Source organism: Nycticebus coucang, chromosome 5, assembly GCF_027406575.1.
Source record: "Nycticebus coucang isolate mNycCou1 chromosome 5, mNycCou1.pri, whole genome shotgun sequence".
Classification (NCBI taxonomy): Eukaryota; Metazoa; Chordata; class Mammalia; order Primates; family Lorisidae; genus Nycticebus; species Nycticebus coucang.
The window spans coordinates 125,316,939-125,338,210 of NC_069784.1; the positions used below are offsets into that span (position 1 = coordinate 125,316,939).

The following is a 21,272-nucleotide window of genomic DNA, read 5'->3' on the forward strand; positions in this document are numbered from 1 at the left end:
TGTCTCAGAAAAAAAAAAAAATTATTCATTCATATCACAGCAGAAACAATTTTGTATGACTGACTGTGGAATGCTGACTTCGAAGGGTATTATATAATCCAAATATGTGTGTGCATATGTGAGTGTGTGCATGCATACATACAGCTTTACATTTCTAAACTCTGAAAAATTCTCAATCTGGAAGCCTAGCTATTTCCAAGGATTTTGGATTAATGGAATGTGGGTCTGTGATACCAAGGTCTGTGCTACAGAATCATCCTTTCTGTCAGTAACTTCACAAACTTTAAATCTCTGTTTCTGACATGTGAAGACTATAGAGTGATGCATTTCAACCTAGCACTGGTAAATCTTCTTTTACATTTCTGGAAACATTCCTTAGTTTGCTCACAACTTACTAGATAGAGACAATTCAAAGAGAAGCAGATAAAAACTGGTTATAATCTTATTTATTTACCATGTGTCAAGAATTAAGTAGATTATAAACTCCATGAATATGCAGACAAAACTTTATTCATTTACATCATTTAGTACATTGTCTGGCACATGGTAGGCAGATGTGTGTATGATGAATCTGACTGTTTACACTCTGGGAGGCTGAGGCGGGTAGATTGCCTGAGCTCAGTAGTTGGAGACCAGCCTGAATAAGAGTAAGACCCCATCTTTAAAAATAGCTGGGCATTGTGGTAGGCATCTGTAGTCCCAGCTACTGGGGAGGCTGAGGCAGGAGGACTGCTTAAGCCCAAGAGTTTGAGGTTGCTGTGAGATAGGATGCCACAGCACTCTACCCAGGATGTCAAAGTGAGACTCTGTCTCAAAAAAGAAAAAAAAAAAATTTTTTTTTCCAAAGCAAGCCAAAAATAAAGATCTCCCTTCTACTGCCACCAAGGTACCTTGTATATATTATCTCCAGTACATCTGACATAGTAAATTTGGGTAAATCTTGGTAAATTTGTTATGTGTCTGTTTTCCTCAAGCCTCCACATTGACTAGGCTTTACTACAGTGCATGAAACAGAAAGTGCTTAATAAGTGCTTTGGAATGAGCTAATATTGGATAAACGTTAGTCCAAAGCTACACAAAGATATAGTATGGCACAGCAGCTAAACCCAACAGGAACAGAGACATATCCAAGTTCAAATCCTAGCTATGATTATCACTAGGTATGCAATTTTGAACATGTCATATTACCACTATCTCAATTTACTTATCTGCAAAAAGAGGACAGTATCTATCTTACAGACTTGAGGATTAAATGCAGGAAAATTTCACATGATACCATAAATACCAACTTAATGATCTGCGTATTAAGACATACCTTTTCAAATTCAATAAAAGCATAACAGAGGGACTCTCCAGTCTTCCAATCTCTGATAACTTCGCAACTGAAAAAAAGTTTTTTAAATGTGATTTAAAAAAAAAAAAAAAAAAAAGCATTCACTCTCATTCTTCAAAACTGGAGAAGAACACAGGGCGGTGCCTATGGCTCAGTGAGTAGGGCACCGGTCCCATATACAGAGGGTGGCGGGTTCAAACCCGGCCCTGGCCAAACTGCAACAAAACTGAAAAAGAACATAAGCCAGTTATCATAAGGCAAAGTTAAATTCAGAGCATTTTTCTAAATCATTTTAATAATAATCCTTTTTTTAGAAATAGCTCACCAGCAAATAAGTTATCTAAATTCTACTCTAAATGTCCTGTGTAGGCCTACAGTCCTATATTCCCTCAGCAGTGAAGAAGAATAGAAATATTTAATTTCCCTTTGGCAAAAGTAATCCCCTAAAAAATTTTATATCATAATGCATTTCTGAGCCAATTATGGATGAATTATAGAATATCTAATGTTATTATACAATGTATGCACATTGATAACATGTAAATATTTAATAAGTATATGCTTTGGAAGTTTTGAATTTTAATATAAACCAAGCTCAAATTTAACACTGTTAAGTATAGCTATTACACAGAACTAACCTATCAAAATAACCAAATGAAAGGGCCAATACAGAGCTGAAAGACCCAACTTGTCCCTTTCCCCATATGTAAGTCTCATTTTAAAAACATGAAAAGGAAGGTGCCTGTGGCTCAGTGAGTAGGGTGCCGGCCCCATATACCGAGGGTGGCAGGTTCCAACCCAGCCCCGGCCAAACTGAAACCAAAAAAATAGCCCAGCATTGTGGCGGGAGCCTGTAGTCCCAGCTACTCGGGAGGCTGAGGCAAGAGAATCAACTACACCTAAGAGCTGGAGGTTGCTGTGCGCTGTGATGCCACAGCACTCTACTGAGGGCAACAAAGTGAGACTCTGTCTCTTAAAAAAAAAAAAAAGACATGAAAAGAAATCCTTAACATAATAGTGTTTCATCAATTACAAAATAGACTCCTTTCTTACAGAAATACTAGCTTCAAAAACTTTTACATTAGTAACGAAGGGAAAATTAACCAAAAGAAAAAATTTATTAAAAGTTTAGATTTAAATTAATTCCAATTTAGATTGTTCATAATTCTAGTAGTTAATTAAATGATATAAATATTTTAAATATTAAAGAAGGTTGCTGAGGTTCAGCACTGTAGCACAGTGCACCTAAGCTTAAATTATTCCATTCATCTCCTGTTTTAAAGTACAAATGTTTCTGTTGGGAGTGGGACAGACATTCATTACTTATGTGTGTGTGCATTTTTCTTCCATAATGTCCAAAGACTCGCCTATAAAAATTCACCAGTACAAAAGATAAAAAAAAAAAAAAATTCACCAGTACAAAATTCACCCAGAGTTCACGGACTCCTCAAAAATATATCATTAGAAAACCATCAACTAATACCTAGTTTTTCTAAATTTCTCCCTCACTAAAATAGGGATTACCTTCTTATTGGCCCAAATCTTGAGAAGATTATTTCCAGATCCTCATCTGTGGTTACTGGATTCAATTTACAAACAAACAGCACATTTTCTGGAGGTTTAATATCTGCATCGGGTAGGTCTCCTACCTAAATTATTCATGAATAAGAACATAAATCAATTCCTTTATTGAGTTTCTACTCTGAATATCCCATCCAAGCCCACAATGCTGATTTCCCCAGAACATTTAAATTTACATTATAAAATGCAGACTCAGGAAAAGAAACGTAAGTAAATGCATACTGCTAAGTTAAAGAAGCCAATCTAAAAAAGCTGCATACTGTAGGATTTCAACCTTTTTTTTTAATTGAGACAGTCTCACTTTGCTGCCCTCAGTAGAGTGCTATGGTATCATAGCTCACAGCAATCTAAAACTCTTGGGCTCAAGTGATACTCTTGCCTCAGCCTCCCTAGTAGTTGGGACTAGGGGGCGCTCACCATAATGCCCGGCTATTTTTATTTGTTTTAGTATGCCTGGGCAGAGTTTGAACCCACCAGCCCCGGTGCATGTGGCCAGTGTCCGAACCACTGAGATAAGGACGCACAGCAAGGATTCCAATTTTGTTTCTACTGTTTGAGATTCATTGAGGGTACAAAGAATTAGGTTATACTGATTGCACTTGTTAGGTAAAGTCCCTCTTATAATTGTGTCCCACACCCTAAAAGGTGTGTCATACACTGTGACCCTCCAACCCCCTCCCTCCTGCCCTTTCCCCACTTCCTCATTCCCCTACCCCAAACCATGTATTAGGTCATCTATTTTTTTCATATTAGAATTGAGTATATTGGATTCTTGCATCTCCATTCTTGTGATGCTTTACTAGAAAAAACGAGTTCCACGTCCATCCAGGTTAATACAAAAGATGCAAAGTCTCAATCTTTTTAATGGCTGAATAGTATTCCATGGTATACATATACCACAGCTTGTTAATCCATTCTTGTATTGGTGGGCATTTGGGTTGTCTCCACAATTTGGACACTGTAAATTGAGCTGCGATAAACAGTCTCGTGCAAATATCCTATGATAAAAGGATTTTTTTCTTCTGGATAGATGCCCAATAATGGGATCGCAGGATCAAATGGGAGGTCCAATTTGAGTTCTTTGAGGACTTTCCATACTTCCTTCCAAAAAGTCTTATTAGTTTGCATTCCCACCAGCAGTGTAAAAGCATTCCCTTCTCTCTACATCCATGCCAATTCCCACAGCCTTGAGACTGTGTGATATGGGCCATTCTCAGAGTGGTTTTCTTTTTTTTTGTAGAGACAGAGTCTCACTGTACCGCCCTCGGGTAGAGTGCCGTGGCGTCACACGGCTCACAGCAACCTCTTAACTCTTGGGCTTACGCGATTCTCCTGCCTCAGCCTCCAGAGCAGCTGGGACTACAGGCACCCGCCACAACGCCCGGCTATTTTTTTTTGGTTGCAGTTTGGCCGGGGCTGGGTTTGAACCCGCCACCCTCGGCATATGGGGCTGGCACCCTACTCACTGAGCCACAGGCGCCGCCCTCTCAGAGTGGTTTTGATTTGCATTTCTCTGATAATTAGGAATGATCAGCGTTTTTTCATGTCTGTTAGCCATCTATCTGTCTTCTTTATTTTTTATTCTTATTTTTTTTTAGAGACAGTCACACTTTATCGCCCTCAGTAGAGTGCCATAGCGTCACACCTCCAGCACCTCCAGCTCTTGGGCTTAGGCAATACTCTTGCCTCAGCCTCCCAAGTAGCTAGGACTACAGGTGCCTGCCACAACGCCTGGCTATTTTTTGTTGCAGTTTGGCTGGGGCCACGTTCGAACCCGCCACCCTTGGTATATGGGGCTGGCGCCCTACTCATTAAGCCACAAGTGCCACCCCATCTGTCTTCTTTAGAGAAGGTTCTAGTCATCTCTCTTGCCCAGTGATATAAAGAATTGTTGGGTCTTTTTTTATTAATTTGGGTTCTCTGTAGATACTAATTATCAAGCTTTGTCCAACTGATAATATGCAAATATCTTTTCCCATTCTGAAAGCTATTATGTTTGATTGATATCTCCTTAGCTGTACAGAAGCTGTTCAGTTTAATTAAGTTCCATTTGTTTATTTTTCTTATTGCTGCAATAGCCACTAAAGTCTTCTTCATAAAATCTTTCCCAGGGCCAGTATCTTCAAATGTTTTCTCTACACTTTCTTCGAGGATTTTTATTGTTTTATGCCTTAGATTTAAATCTTTTATCCACCTTGAATTAATTCTTCTGAGTGGAGAGAGGTTAAGGGTCCAGTTTCAGTCTTTTACATGTGGTTATCTAGTTCTCCCAGCATCACTTATTAAATAGAGAATCTTTTCTCCAGTGTACATTCTTGTTTGGTTTATCAAAGATCAGGTGGCTATATTAATTTCATCTCATGGTTTTCTACTCGGTTCCAAATGTCTCTATTTTTGTGCCAATACCATGATGCTTTGATCACTATGGCCTTGTAGTACAAACTAAAGTCTGATAGGCTGATGCCCCCCACTTTTTTTTTTTTTTTTTGTAGAGACAGAGTCTCACTTTACTGCCCTCGTAGAGTGCCGTGGCATCACACAGCTCACAGCAACCTCCAGCTCTTGGGCTTACGTGATTCTCTTGCCTCAGCCTCCCGAGTAGCTGGGACTACAGGCGCCCGCCACAATGCCCGACTACTTTTTTTTTTGTTGCAGTTTGGCCGGGGCTGGGTTTGAACCCGCCACCCTCGGCATATGGGGCCGGCGCCCTACTCACTGAGCCACAGGCGCCGCCCTTCCCCCCACTTTTTATTACTAAGAATTGCCTTGACTATGTGGGGTTTTTCTGGTTCCATACAAAATGAAGAATTATTTTTTCCAAATCTTGAAATTATGATGTTGATATTTTAATGGGGATTGCATCGAATTTGTAGATTGCTTTGGGAAGTATAGACATTTTAACTATGTTGATTCTTTCCAGCCATGAGCATGGTATGTTCTTCCACTTGTTGATAGCTTCTGCTATTTCTTTTCTTAGGGTTTTATAATTTTCTTTATAGAGGCCCTTCACCTCTTTTCTTTCTTTTTTTTTTTTGTAGAGACAGAGTCTCACTATACTGCCCTCGGGTAGAGTGCCGTGGCGTCAAACGGCTCACAGCAACCTCTAACTCCTGGGCTTACGCGATTCTCTTGTCTCAGCCTCCCAAGCAGCTGGGACTACAGGCGCCTGCCACAACGCCCGGCTATTTTTTGTTGCAGTTTGGCCGGGGCTGGGTTTGAACCCGCCACCCTCGGCATATGGGGCCGGCGCCCTACTCACTGAGCCACAGACGCTGCCCCACCTCTTTTCTTAGGTATGTTCCTAGGTATTTCATTTTCCTTGAAGCTACTATGAAGGGAATTGTGTCCTTGATTAACTTCTCATCTTGGCTACTATTGGCATATACAAAGGCTATTGATTTGCAGACACTGATTTTATATCCTGAGACATTGCTGTATTTTTTTGATCAGCTCCAGGAGTCTTATGGTTGAGTCTTTGGGGTTCTCTAAGATCGTATCATTAGCAAAGAGCGAGAGTTTGAAGTCCTCTGCCCCCATTTGGATGCCCTTTATTTCCTTCTCTTGCCTGATTGTATTGGCTAGAACTTCCAGCACTATATGAATAGCAGTGATCATAGAGGACAACCTTCTCTGGTTCCAGTTCTAAGTGGAAAAGCCTTCAGGTTTACTCCATTCAGTATAATATTAGCTATGGGTTTGTCGTAAATGGCTTCAATTAGTTTAAGAAATGTGCCACTTATACCTATATTCTTCAATGTTCTAATTATAAAAGTACATTGAATTTTATCTAATGCTTTTTCTGAATCTATTGAGAGGATCGTACGGTCTTCATTTTTGCTTCTGTTGATATGGTCAATTACATTTATGGACTTGTGTATTTTTTTTTTTTTTGTAGAGACAGAGTCTCACTTTATGGCCCTCGGTAGAGTGCCGTGGCCTCACACAGTGGACTTGTGTATGTTAAATGAGCCTTACATTGGGTGGTGCCTGTGGCTCAGTGGGTAGGGCGCTGGCCTCATATACCGAGGGTGGTAGGTTCAAACCTGGCCCCAGCCAAACTGCAACGAAAAAATAGCCAGGGGCGGCACCTGTAGCTCAAAGGGGTAGGGCGCTGGCCCCATATACCAGAGGTGGCAGGTTCAAACCCAGCCCTGGCCAAAAACTGTAAAAAAAAAAAAAAAATAGCCAGGCGTTGTGGTGAGCACCTATAGTCCCAGCTACTCAGAAGCTGAGGCGAGAGAATTGCCTAAGCCCAGGAGTTGGAGGTTGCTGTGAGCTGTGTGAGGCCACGGCACTCTACCGAGGGTGATAAAATGAGACTCTGTCTCTAAAAACAAACAAACAAACAAAAAAACCAGCCTTGTATCCCTGGGATGAAACCTACTTGATCGTGATGTATGATTTTTTTTATATATGATTCCAATTGTATGTATGATTCCAATGTATAAATTTTACATTTTGGAAAAGCTAAAACTATATAGATGGTATAAAGATCAGTGGGACTTTGTTATAGTTTTAACCTCAATAAAGCTCATCAACTGACAAAAAAAAAAAAAAAGAAGGGACTGGATGAGGGAAAAAACGGGCTTATGCCTGTAATCTCAACACTTTAAGACCAGCCTGGGTAACAGAGCAAAACTCCACCTCTAGAAAAAAAATTTTTTAAAAAAATGAGCTGGGTAGGCCAGGTGCAGTGGCTCATGCCTGTAACGGTAGCCCTCTGGGAGGCTGAGGCGGCTAGATTGCCCTGAGCTCATAGGTTTGAGACTAGCCGGAGTAAGAGCAAAACTCCGTCTCTAAAAAAAAAAAAAAAAAAAAAGCTGGGTTTTGTCATGGACACCTGTACTCCCAGCTACTTGGGAGTCTGGGACAAGAGAATCACTTGAGCCCAAGAGTTGGAGGTTGCTGTGAGCATGCCACAGTACTCTACAGAGGGTGACGAAGTGAGACTCTGTCTCAAAAAAAAAAAAAAAAAAAATTTAGGTGGGTGTAGTGGCGAGCACCTGTAGTCATAGCTACTCAGGAAGCTGAGGCAGAAGGCTCCCTTAAGCCCAGGAGTTCAAGGTTGCACTGTGCTGTGATCACTGCATTCCAATCTGGGCAACAGAATGAGAAGCCTGTCTCTTTTAAAAAAACAAAAAACCAGGCTTGGCACCTGTAGCTCAGCGTCTAGGGCGCCGGCCACATACACCAGAGCTGGCGGGTTCTAACCCAGCCCAGGCCTGCCGAACAACAATGACAACAACAACAAAATAGCCAGGCGTTGGGGTGGGCGCCTGTAGTCCCAGCTACTTGAGAGGCTAAGGCAAAAGAATCGTTTAAGCCAAAGAGCTGGAGAGGTTGCTATAAGCTGTAACACCATGGCACTCTACTGAGCGCAACATAGTAAGATAGTCTCAAAACAAACAAACAAAAAAACAAAATCAGTGCCAGGAAAAGGGGTGGGGAGGTGATAAACAGGTAGAGCACAGGGGATTTTAGGGCAGTGAAATTATATGATTGTGCAATAGTGGATATGTTATCATACATTTGCCATTTCCACACCATGTACACACGAAGAGTGAATCCTAATGTAAACTATGGATTAGTTAATAATAATAATGTACAATATTGGCTTATCAATTATGAATGTGCCACACTAATGTAAGATATTAATAATGGGACAATCTAGGAAAGAGGGATGTCGGTACCCAGGAACACTATACTTGTTCATTTTCTATAAACCTAAAATTATTCTAAAAAGTAGCCTATTTATTAAAAATAAAACAAGAAAACAAATCCATGAGTCCACACTGATACTGAATAGACAGATAAGCCAGGAGGAAAAGAGGACCCTTCCTTCCAGTAGAATGCAAATAATAATTGGGGAAAAGAGTGGAAGAGTTGGGAAATTACCATTTTGGACTCGTCAAAGTGAAGACTATCGGGCAAAAATCATGAATGGGTAAGAAATTTAAGGGGAAGGCTTGGCACCTGTAGCTCACCGGCTAGGGCACCAGCCACATACACTGAGGCGGGCAGGTTCAAATCCAGCCCAGGCCTGCCAAATGACAACTACAACCAAAAAATACCCTGGTGTTGTGGTGGGCGCCTGTAGTCCCAGCTACTCGGGACACTGAGGAAAGAGAATCCCTTAGGCCCAAGAGTTAGAAGTTGCTGTGAGCTGACACACTGTGGCACTCTACCCAGGGCAACATAGTGAGACTCTGTCTCAAAAAAAAAAAAAAAAAAAAGAAAGAAAAAAATTAAAGGGGAAAATTTGACAATGAACAAGATATTTGAAAGGTCTCAAAGTTTCTTGCCACAGATTATTTATTGGAGACACCAGGCAGTAGATTACCTTAACCAGGTGATCAAAATTACTATTTTCCAGTGAGGGACAGGAGGATGTCATACACTTCCAGATGTGACATCTGAGGAAGACACACATTACTCAGACACTATTTTGGCTGTGAGTGTATAACTATCATGAGGCAAAAGTAGATAAACCTAAATTCAAAAATATTCTATAAAATGAATGATCTGCATTCTTCAAAAATGTTAATGTCATGAAAAACAAAACAGGTTAAGGAGCTCTTCCAGACTAAAGAGGCTGGGTATGGTGGCTCACACCTATAATCCTAGTATTTTGAGAGACCAAGGCAGGAGGATCACTTGAGTTCGAGGTTAGCCTGAGCAACAGTAAGATCCCGTCTCTATAAAAAAATAAAAAAATTAGCTGGGTGTGGTGGTGCATGCCTGTAATCCCAGCTACTCGAGAGGCAGAGGTAAGAGGATTGTCTGAGCCCAAAAGTTTGATGACACCCCTGTATTCTATCCTAGGTGACAGAGCAAGTTCTTTGTCTTAAAAAAGAAAAATGAAGCAATATATTTTCTTCTGGCATAAACTTTCTAAACTGTTTTTATTGAAAAGTATGACAATAATTTAATATTCTTTTGCTTATAAGTAACTTACTCTTTTGGTCCAATTGCTCAAAAGATTTTTTTTTTTGGTAGCAACAGAGTCTCACTTTATCGCCCTTAGTAGAGTGCTATAGCATCAGAGCTCACAGCAACCTCCAGTTCTTGGGCTTAGGTGATTCTCTTGCCTGAGCCTCCCAAGTAGCTGGGATTATAGGCACCTGTCCCAATGCCCGGCTATTTTTTGTTGCAGTTCGGCTGGGGCTGGGTTTGAACCCGCCACCCTCAGTATATGGGGCTGGTTCCCTACCCATTGAGCCACAGGTGATTTTTTTATGATACATATATGATTTTTTTTTTTAAGAGACAGAGTCTCACTTTATCACCCGTGGTACAGTGCTGTGGCGTCACAGCTCACAGCAACATCCAACTCCTGGGCTTAGGCAATTGATTCTCTTGCCTTAGTCTTCCAAGTAGCTGGGACTATAGGCACCTGCTACAACATCCTGCTATTTTTTGTTGCAGTTTGGCCAGGGGCTGAAAAGATTTTTAACTCCATTACTTTCTTTACTCTAGTTCAATATTCTCAGATACATAGTGTAGTTATTAAAAATGGGTATTTTTTTCAATTTTTAAAGTTTCAGTTAAATTTTCTTCAATTATAGCTTTTAATACTTGTTTACTCAGACTGGCGATGCCAATGTAAATTTTAAAACAGACCAGAAATATGAAAGTTCTATTATATGAACAACAAAAACTTTATTATCCATTCATTCAAATATTTATTATCTACTATGTGATAAATACATCTTTTCCACAAAAATAACAAACGGTAAACAATGCCTAATTATGTCAATTAATCATCTACTCAACAATTGTTCCCAAATAACTTCATACTATTAGAGATACAGAGAAGGAGTGTATTTAAAAGCATTGAATTTCAACCCAGGTTTATTTTACCCTTCAACTACTATTCTACTATTTAATTTTGATACACGAGTGGTATAATACATCATTATTCTTTTATCCACATAAAATTCAGCCTAAGAAACACTGTTTAAAAATGAGATGAATTGGCGGCGCCTGTGGCTTAGTCGGTAAGGCACCGGCCCCATATACCGAGGGTGGCGGGTTTAAACCTGGCTCATGCTGAACTGCAACCAAAAAATAGCTGGGCATTGTGGCGGGCACCAGTAGTCCCAGCTACTCGGGAGGCTGAGGCAAGAGAATCGCTTAAGCCCAGGAGTTGGAGGTTGCTGTGAGCTGTGTGATGCCATGGCACTCTACCGAGGGCCATAAAGTGAGACTCTGTCTCTACAAAAAGAAAAAAAAAAAAGAGATGAATTCTCGGGCGGCGCCTGTGGCTCAGTGAGTAGGGCGCCGATCCCATATACCGAGGGTGGCAGGTTCAAACCCAGCCCCGGCCAAACCAAACTGCAACAAAAAAGTAGCCGGGTGTTGTGGCGGACGCCTGTAGTCCCAGCTGCTCAGGAGGCTGAGACAAGAGAATCACTTAAGCCCAAGAGCTGGAGGTTGCTGTGAGTCCTGTGACGTCATGGCACTCTACCGAGGGCGGTAAAGTAAGACTCTGTCTCCACAAAAAAAAAAAAAAAAAAAAGGGATGAATTCTAAAGACTTTATTACAAAAAAGAAAAATGAAATGAATATTAAACAACTGAAATTCAATTAATGTTTATAAGTTAGATATCCACCTCGAATTTAAAAAGGCACTTGGCACTATATTGAAAGTCGAGCCAAATTTGTTTATTTTCATATGTATTATTACATAATAACCAAATTTAATCTAAAAAATTATTAACTAAATGTTTAATATTTCAAGGCTGTCAAAAATCCAGAAATAGGCCAGGCATGGTGGTTCATATCGGTAATCCCAGCACTCTGGGAGGCTGAAGTGGGAAAAGTGCTTGAGGCCAGGAGCACCCAACCAGCCTGAGCAAGAGCAAGACCCCACCTCTACCAAAAATAGAAAAATTAACTTCGCATTGTGGCACGTGCCTGTAGTCCCAGCTGAGGCAAGAGGATCACTTGAACCTGGGAGTTTGAGGTTGCTGTGAGCTAGGCTGATGCCATGGCACTCTAGCCTGGGGCAATAGAGTGAGCCCCTGTCTAAAAAAAAAAAAAAAAAAGCCAAGAAAAAACTCTCAAGGAGTATGTATTAAATATACTGGGAAACGACTACTTGAAAAAATAATTAACTTACCATTTCTAAAAGAATAGCTTGAGTTTTAGCCTCTTTTTCTGCTTTTATTTCTTCTATTTCTTCAGCTGATCTTCCTTTAAAATCATCTATTTCTTCATCTGCTCCTATTCGACCACTCTAGAAGGTAGAATTTACTGATAAATGAATTTAAATAATAAAAATTCTGAGAAACATGGATGACATTATTCTTTATTACAATTAAACATGCTAAAGTAGCAAATAAAACAAATTTATAAACCTTTGAAAACTGATTTAAATTCTAAAATGTTGGCCGGATTAGGTTTCTGATTATAAAATCAAAGTAAACATTTACATAGATGCTGTTATTTAACTAATTGCTGAATGAAAAAGATAGATGATCTCACAAATAAGCGCCAATCCCAACCATAAAGATAAATCGGCTTTGAGAAATTGTATTAAAACACCTGGGGGGAAAGCTTGTGCCATTCCACAAAAATTTCTGGGTTCTAGCCTGGCTCTAGGGTATCCCTAGTTGAAAAGTTCCCTCACAAGATGATGGTTTAATTTAGCCTTGAAGCTATACTCCTAACTAGAATTAGAGGTAAGAAAAACTTTCCTACGATATTCATACCAGCTTCCAGAGCTAAGGTTGTTCTAGTAGAATAGAAATGGAAAAAGAAAATCAGGAAAATGAAAAGATAGCTAGAAAAATTAGTATCTCTGTGCAGAGAAAAAGAACTCTAAACTTGTTCTAGTATAATTAATTAAGGTAAGTAATAATACTTCTAAAGAAATACACTCTAATAGATGAAAAAGCTAAATCCTTGCAAATCACTAATATGCATGCACACTTACTCATAAAAAGTCTCCACTTACATCTAATTGTTCCCTCGTAGGTTCTGGTGATCGATCAGGAATTAATAAATCAGGAGGGTCATCAAAAGGATCATCTAAAATTACTGTATGATTTATCCTTACAAAATAAATCAAGATCAAATGTTACATTTATTTCAAAATCCATTATTTTAATTTTCATAGATTACAAATAATAATTTTAATATCTAATGCCAAAAAAAATCTCCATACTACACAAGGATATTACTAATCTTCCATACTGCACAAAGATACTTCTAATCTAGGCATACTTTCATAATAGGTGCTATTGTTTTTCACCGTTTGGTATCATATTTACTACCCTGAAATTACTTTAAGAAGAAAACGAACATCAGTATCTAAGTTGTAGTACTTTTGCCCTATTTCTCAATAATTTGCATTAAAAAAATTAAATATGGCCAGGCATGCAGTGAGCTCAGGCTGGCAATCCTAGCACTTTGGGAGTCCGTGGCAGGAGAATCACTTGACCCCGGAGTTCAACACCAGTCTGGGAAACAAGACCCCGTCTCTACAAAAAAATTTAAAATTGAGCTCGTGTGTTGGCATGTGCCTATAGTCCTACCCACCCAGGAGCCTTAGTTGGGAAGATCCCTAAGCCCAAGTGTTTGAGGTTGCAGTGAACTATGATCACACCATGCATTTCAGCCTAGGCAAAAGAACAAGATCATGTCTCAAAAAAAGGCCAAGTATGGTGGCTCATGTCTGTAATCCTAGCACTCTGGGAGGCTGAGGTGGGTGAATTGTCTGAGCTCAGAAGTTCAAGACCAGCCTGAGCAAGAGAGACCCCCGTCTCTAAAAAAATGGACCCATTGTGGCAGGCACTGTAGTTCCAGCTACTTGGAAGGCTGAGGCAGGAGGATGACTTTAGCACAGAGTTTGAGATTGCTGTGATCTGTGACACCACAGCACTCTACCGAGGGTGACAAAGTCAAGCTCTCTCTCAAAAAACAAACAAACCCCACAAAAATCAAAAAGCTTCAAGCAGAGGGACCCCACACACATACCGAATTAAAGCATTAAGAATTATTCATTTTTTTTTTGTTTAGGACACATTTAAATTTGCTTTAATACTTCTTTGGGGGGAAAAAAAACCCACACTTGTAGTGAATGAACAAGAAACATTTTTATGCTATTATTTGTATCTACCATGCCATGAATTCATCGGGGAAGAGGTTCCAGCAGCCCAGGGAGGCACCTTGCCATTTAATGTGACAAAGTGTTGACTGACTTTTGAATTCGTGGGAAATAGGTCCCAGCACCTTGTATCACTGTTACATGGGGACTATTGGTTATCTTGTGTGCCCCTGCTGTACACATATTATGCCATGAGCTCATGGGGAATAAATAGGTTCTTGCTCCTAAAAACATGGGTTCACTAGTACTCCTGTGTGCTATGTTATATGCTTATTATGCCATGAATTCATAGGGAATGGGTTCCAGGAGCTCAGGCTCCTTTCCGTTAGTTCTCACAAAGTGGGCTTCTCTGGGTGGTGCAGGCTGGCGCTTCAGTTGAACCCAGGTACCTTTCTCTTTGGCTTCCTTCTTTTTCTGATCATTTTCCTTCACGTGTTTCAGGAAGCTATCTCGGCTCTTAGAGTGCTTAATATGCTCAATACGAACATTAATCCTCTTCGCGAGGATCTTGCCCTTAACTTGTTTGTTTACAACAATGCCAACAGCATGCTGGGTAACACTGTAGACTCTTCCAGTTTTGCCATGGTAGGTAACATTTGTGTGGCATGCCTTTTTGAACAGTACCCATTCCCTTGATGTCTACAATATCACCTTTCTTATAGATGCGCATATATGTGGCCAAAGGAACAACTCCATGTTTTCTAAAAGGCCGAGAGAACATGTATTGGGTGCCTCTCCTCTTTCCCTTTGTGTTTGTCATTTTGGTGAATTACCGGAAGATGGCGTCTCCCGCCGAAAGCTTATTCAACAAAAATTATCCTCTCACCCAACATAAGCAATTATAAATAATTATTACAAATGTAAAAATATAAAAGGTCGTTTTCATTAATAAGATTCTTATAGTCTTGTATTAATTCACATTTTGGATTAAAATTATCCACAAACCAGCGCTACACGTACCACTACACAGTATTAAAACATTCTAGCACACACCTGATATCTTGATATGGCATGAAGTCCTTGTCAACAAAAGTTTCATTAATTTTCTTAATTACATCCATGCCTTCTGTCACCTCACCAAACACTGTATGAACACCATCAAGGTAATCTAGATTTTCTCCTGTAGTAATAAGAAACTATATAGAAAAACACATAATACAAAAAAATATATAACTCAAACTGAAATCAGTTACAGACTTACAAAAAAATACACACTTAAAAAAGAAAGACTACATTTATTGAACCAATTTTTACATACTTATTAAAAAAATACGTAATTAAAAAAGACTACATTTATTGAACCAATTTTTACATACTTATTACAAGACTAAGTAAAAAGTACAAATACTATACACGAAAACTTTGTTTTACTGGGCAGCGCCTGTGGCTCAAAGGAGTGGGGCGCTGGCCCCATGTGGTGGAAGTGGTGGGTTCAGACCCAGCCCCGGCCAAAAACTGCAAAAAAAAAAAAACCCCCAGAAAACCTTGTTTTATTGTCTTTTACAATGGAAGGTCTGTGGCAATCGTGTGTCACCCTATTGGTGCATTTTTCTCTTTTTTTTTTTTTTTTTTTGGTTTTTTGGCCAGGGCTGGGTTTGAACTCACCACCTCTGGCATATGGGACCGGCGCCCTACTCCTTGAGCCACAGGTGCCACCCCTATTGGTGCATTTTTCTAATAGCATGTGCTTAGTTTGTGTCTCTGTGTCATGTTTTGTTAATTCTGGCAATATTTCAAACCTTTTCATTACAATTATATCTGTTATGGTGATCTGTGATCAGTGATCTTTGATATTACTATTGTAATTGTTTTGGAGGCTCCACAAACTGTGCCCATATATCATGGCATAATTAATCCATAAACATTGTTCCCCCATCTCTTTCCTGCTCCTTGAGCTGCAATGTTCCCTGAGACATAACAGTACTGAAATTAAGTCAATAACCTTACAATGGACTCTGAGTGTTCAAATAAAAGGAAGAATGGCATACCTTTCACTTTAGATCAAAAGTTAGAAATGATTAAGGTTATCAAGGAAGGCACATTGGAAGCCAAGATAGGCTGAAAGCTAAGGACTCCCACACTAGTTAGTCCAGTTGTAAATGCAAAGCTCTTGGAGAAAATTAGAAGTGCTACCCCAGAGAACAAATGAATGACAACAAAGCAAAACAGTGTTACCGTTGATAGGGAAAAAGTTTTAGTAATTTGGATAGAAGAACAAACCAGCCATAACATTCCCTTAAGCCAAAGCTTAATCTAGAGCAAGGCCCTAACTTTCTGCAATCCTATGAAAGATAAGAAACATAAGAAAGCTACAGAAAAAAGGTTTGAAGCTAATTAAGTTTTGTTTATGACATTTAAGGAAAGAAGCCATCTCCACAACATAAAAGTGCAGGGTGAAGCATCAAGTGCTGAAGCAAGTTATCCAGATATGTAGGTAAAATCACGGATCATGGTGTACATGAAATAACAGATTTTCCATGCAGAAAAAAAAAAAGCTTTATATTGGAGGGTGATGGCTCTAGGAGTTTCATAGCTAGAAAACAGAAATCATGCCTGGCTTCAAAGCTTCGAAGTACAGGCCAACTCTCTTGATAGGGTCTAATGCAGTTGATGATAAAGTTGAAGCCAATGATCTTTGACCAGACTGAAAAATCTTAGGACCCTGGTGGTGCCCGTAGCTCAGTGGATAGGGCACTAGCCACATACACCAAGGCTAGCAGGTTCAAACTCCACCTGGGCCAGCTAAAACAACAATGACAACTGCAACAACAACAACAAAAATAGCTGGGTGTTGTGACAGGCGCCTGTAGCCATAGCTACTTGGGAGGCTGAGGCAAGAGAATTACTTAAGCCCAAGAGTTTGAGGTTGCTGTGAGCTGTGATGCCACAGCACTCTACCCAGGCGACAGCTTGAAACTCTGTCTTAAAACACACACACACACACACACACAAAAACTTAGGAATGATGCTAAATCGACTCTGCCTATATCCTGTAAGTGGAACAACAAACCCTGAATAATAGCACATCTATTTACAGCAGAGTTTACTAAATATCTTAAGCCCACTATTCAGACCTACTGCTCAGAAAAATGCTTCCTTTTAAAAGATGATTGCTCATTGATAACGCACCTGGTAACCTAGGAGCTCTTATGGAGATGTAACAAGGAGACTAATGTTTCATGTCTGCTAACACAAAAACCACTTTGCAGGTCATGGATTGAGTAGGGAGTAAATTGAACTTCCAAGTCTTATTATTTAAGAAATATGGCCAGGTGTGGTGGTGTCCAAGCAACTCAGGAGGCTGAGGTGGGGGGGTTGCTTTAACCCAGCTTGGGCAACACAGCAAGATCCCCTCAAAAATAAAGAGGGCAGCACCTGTGGCTCAAAGGAGTAGGACACCAACCCCATATGCCGGAGGTGGTGGGTTCAAACCCAGCCCCGGCCATAAAACTGCAAAATAAAGAAAGAAAGAAAGAAAGGAATAAAGAAAATAAAGAAATACATTTCATAAGGCAGATACCATACATAGTAACTTCTCTGATGGATGTGGGCAAAATATTATGCATTGAAAACCTTCTGGAAAGGATTCTACATGCTATTAAGAACATTCGTGATTTATGGGAAAAGGTCAAAATACCAACATTATCAGGAGTTTGGAAGAAGATGATTCCAACGGATGACTTTGAGGGGTTCAACTGTAGACGTGGTGGAAATAACAAGAGAACTAGAAGATGTGACTGAACTGCTGCAAGCTCATGATCAAACTTGAAAGGATATGGAATTGCTTCTTTTTTTTTTTAGAGACTGTCTCATTGTGCCGAGGGCCATGGCATCACAGCAACCTCCAGCTCTTAGGCTTAGGCTATTTTCTTGCCTCAGCCTCCCGAGTAGCTGGGACTACAGGCACTCGCCACAACTTTTTGTTGCAGTTTGGCCAGGGGTGGGTTTGAACGCCACCCTTGGTATATGGGGCCGACATCCCACTCTCTGAGCCACAGGTGCCACCTGTGAAATTGCTTCCTAAAGATGAGCAAAGAAAGTTTCTTGAGATGAAATGTGTTCTCGGTGAAGGCAGTGTGAACACTGTTGAAATGACAACCAAGTACAATAGAACCTCCACAGCTGACCACCTCAAGTTGAACTAATTTTCACAGACCAGCCATGCAGTACATGTACTCAGTGAAAGTTCCTTATGCTGACCATCTCCTATGCTCACCAGTTTACTACAGTCCCTAGGGTGGTTAATTTATAGAGTTTCCACTGTGTTAAGAATATCGTATCAACTAAACGGATACAGCAGTGGCAGGGTTTCAGAGGACTGACTCCAATTCTGAAAGAAGTCCTACTGTGGGTAAAATGCTATCAAACAGCATCACATACTACAGAGAAATCTTTCACGAAAGAAAAGTCCATCAACGGCAAATTTTTTGTTGTCTTAATAAATTGCCACAATCACCCTACCTACTAGCAAAAATCACCCTATTAGTCAGCAGCCATCAACATCAAGGCAAGACCCTCCACTAACAAAAAGATTTGTTAGTTACTAATCTGACTGACGATCAGATGATTAGTAGCCTTTTTTAGCAATGATATTTTTTTAGTATTTTTTAAATTAAGGTATGTACATTGTGCTTTTAGACATAATGCTACTGTGACACTTAATACGCTGCAGTATAGCATAAATGTAATTTTTATGTGCACTGAGAAACCAAAATATTCATATGACTTGCTTTATTGCAATATTTACTGTATTATGGTAGTCTTGAACCAAGCCCACAATATCTCCAAGGTATGCCTGCATTTAAAATACCAACGCATACATAGATGTCTCCCTCATTGTTTAAAATACTAGGACAAACCAAGGCTCAACTTCTTCATGTGAATACAGTGGAAAATGAAAGGATCTACAGCAATGGAGCTGATAAGAGGATTAAATAAGACAATGAATGAAAGGTACTCAGTAAAATACATTATTAAAAAAGAATTAAACATCATGATTAACAAGCTGTGGTATATGTATACCATGGAATACTATTCAGCCATTAAAAAAAATGGGGACTTTACATCCTTCGTATTAACCTGGATGGAAGTGGAAGACATTATTCTTAGTAAAGCATCACAAGAATGGAGAAGCATGAATCCTATGTACTCAATTTTGATATGAGGACAATTAATGACAATTAGGGTTATGGGGGGGGAAAGGCAGAAAGAGGGACGGAGGGAGGGGGGTGGGGCCTTGGTGTGTGTCACACTTTATGGGGGCAAGACATGATTGCAAGAGGGACTTTACCTAACAATTGCAATCAGTGTAACCTGGCTTATTGTACCCTCAATGAATCCCCAACAATAAAAAAAAAAAAGAATTAAACATCGAAAGCAAAGGGCCAAAAATGCGAACAGTGATAATCATGGATGGTAGAACTGTGGGTATTCTTTGTACTTCTGCATATTTTCTAATTTCTTCACAATGGGTATGCCTTACATATAAGAGAAAAAAATACTGTTGTAATATTTTAAAAAGGCAACTTTTTTCTCCTAACAAATATCTTTCATTGAAACTCTCTCCTTGGGCGGCACCTGTGGCTCAGTCAGTAAAGCGCTGGCCCCATATACCGAGGGTGGCGGGTTCAAACCCAGCCCCAGCCGAACTGCAACAAAAATAAAATAGCTGGCATTGTGGCGGGCGCCTGTAGTCCCGGCTGCTCGGGAGGCTGAGGCAAGAGAATTGCTTAAGCCCAAGAGTTGGAGGTTGCTGTGAGCCGTGTGATGCCACGGCACTCTACCCAGGGCCATAAAGTGAAACTCTGTCTCTACCAAAAAAAAAAAAAAAAAGAAACTCTCTCCTTACTAGATAGTTACAAAAGCTAACTTTGTGGGTACCTTCCAGTCCTTCACCTCTAAGCCAAGCGCATCTTCTATTTCCTGACCTGAGATCCATGCTGAGCACTGCCATTGTTCACCATGGACACGGTGCCTTTCTTCTTGTGCTTAATTCGTGGCACTTTTTCTGCCTCAAAAAAGCTTGCTTGATCACCATAGAGTTGACTGAAAATAAATATAACGTTATAAAATATATGCAGCCTTCAAATGAAACACAAAAGTACTAGTAACATGAACAGTTATCAACCATTTCCTTATAGAAATGCCCCATGATTCAAAATATTTTTCTTTGTTAAAATTGACGTTTAGGGAATTTGGAGAAAAATCCTAAATTTAAACCATATTTTAAAATGCAGATTGAAACATGAACAATTCTATTTTTCCTCATTTAAAAATAAGAGAACTTACCCAAAAATAGACTCTCCTCCACGTCCAGTTCCTGTAGGATCACCAGTCTGTATGATAAAATCCCTCTATAATGTACAAGATTCTTTGTTAATTAACAGAATTTGCTAGGTGGTTTCAGCAACAAAAAACATGAGTAATATCCACCAACTTACCTGTACATTGTGAATAAGGCAGTAATTGTAGTATTTTATTTTACACAACTTCAGGAAATTCAAGCAGGCTGAAAAAGAGTAAATACTAAATTTATCACAGTAATCCACAAATACATTTTTTTTTTTGAGACAGAGCCTCAAGCTCGCCCTGGGTAGAGTGCCATAGCATTGCAGCTCACAGCAACCTCCAACTCTTGGGCTCAAGCGAGTCTCCTGTCTCCGCCTCCCAAGTAGCTGGGACTACAGGCGCCCGCCACAACGCCAGGCTATTTTTTGGTTGCAGCGTCATTGTTGTTTGGTGGGCCCGGGCTGGATTCGAACCTGTCAGCTCAGGTGTATGTGGCTGGCGCCTTAGCCGCTTGAGCCACAGGCGCCGAGCCCACAAATACATTTTTAAACAAGTAAAAGTGTAGTATAATTTAATTTCTAAGTCACCATTAAAAGAAAAACAAACAAACAAAAAAGGACAAATACCCAAAACTATAAATATGGGCAGTAAGTCCAGGAAAAAAAAGCAAAATTTTATTTTTTTCAACCAATGGGATTTTTTTGACATCTGAGCTAATGCAGGAATTTGACACTTACCTGGAATAAGCAATAATTTATTGATAAATTGATTTTATAATAGAAAAAAAAATTAGGTCAGCCACGGTGGCTCATGCCTGTAATCCTAGCACCCTGGGAAGTCCAAGTGGGTGGATTGCTTGAGCTCACGAGTTTGAGACCAAAAAATAGAAAAAACTGAGGTAAAAGGATCGCTTGAGCCCAAGTTGGAGATTGCTGTGAGCTATGACACCACAGCATTCTA

At 39.8% G+C, this 21,272-nt stretch overlaps 1 protein-coding gene across 1 annotated transcript in view; it reads right to left on the minus strand.

Moving 5' to 3' along the window:
* PPIL4 (peptidylprolyl isomerase like 4) overlaps positions 1-21,272 on the minus strand; it is a 39,913-nt gene that overhangs the window by 14,888 nt on the left and 3,753 nt on the right. Inside the window, exons 2-9 of the mRNA XM_053591589.1 lie at positions 20,465-20,532; positions 20,313-20,377; positions 19,952-20,069; positions 15,018-15,160; positions 12,873-12,969; positions 12,036-12,152; positions 2,858-2,982; positions 1,316-1,382 (exon numbers count right to left, since the gene is read on the minus strand). Coding sequence (XP_053447564.1) covers positions 1,316-1,382; positions 2,858-2,982; positions 12,036-12,152; positions 12,873-12,969; positions 15,018-15,160; positions 19,952-20,069; positions 20,313-20,377; positions 20,465-20,532 — 800 coding nt within the window. The remainder of the gene's footprint in view (positions 1-1,315; positions 1,383-2,857; positions 2,983-12,035; positions 12,153-12,872; positions 12,970-15,017; positions 15,161-19,951; positions 20,070-20,312; positions 20,378-20,464; positions 20,533-21,272) is intronic.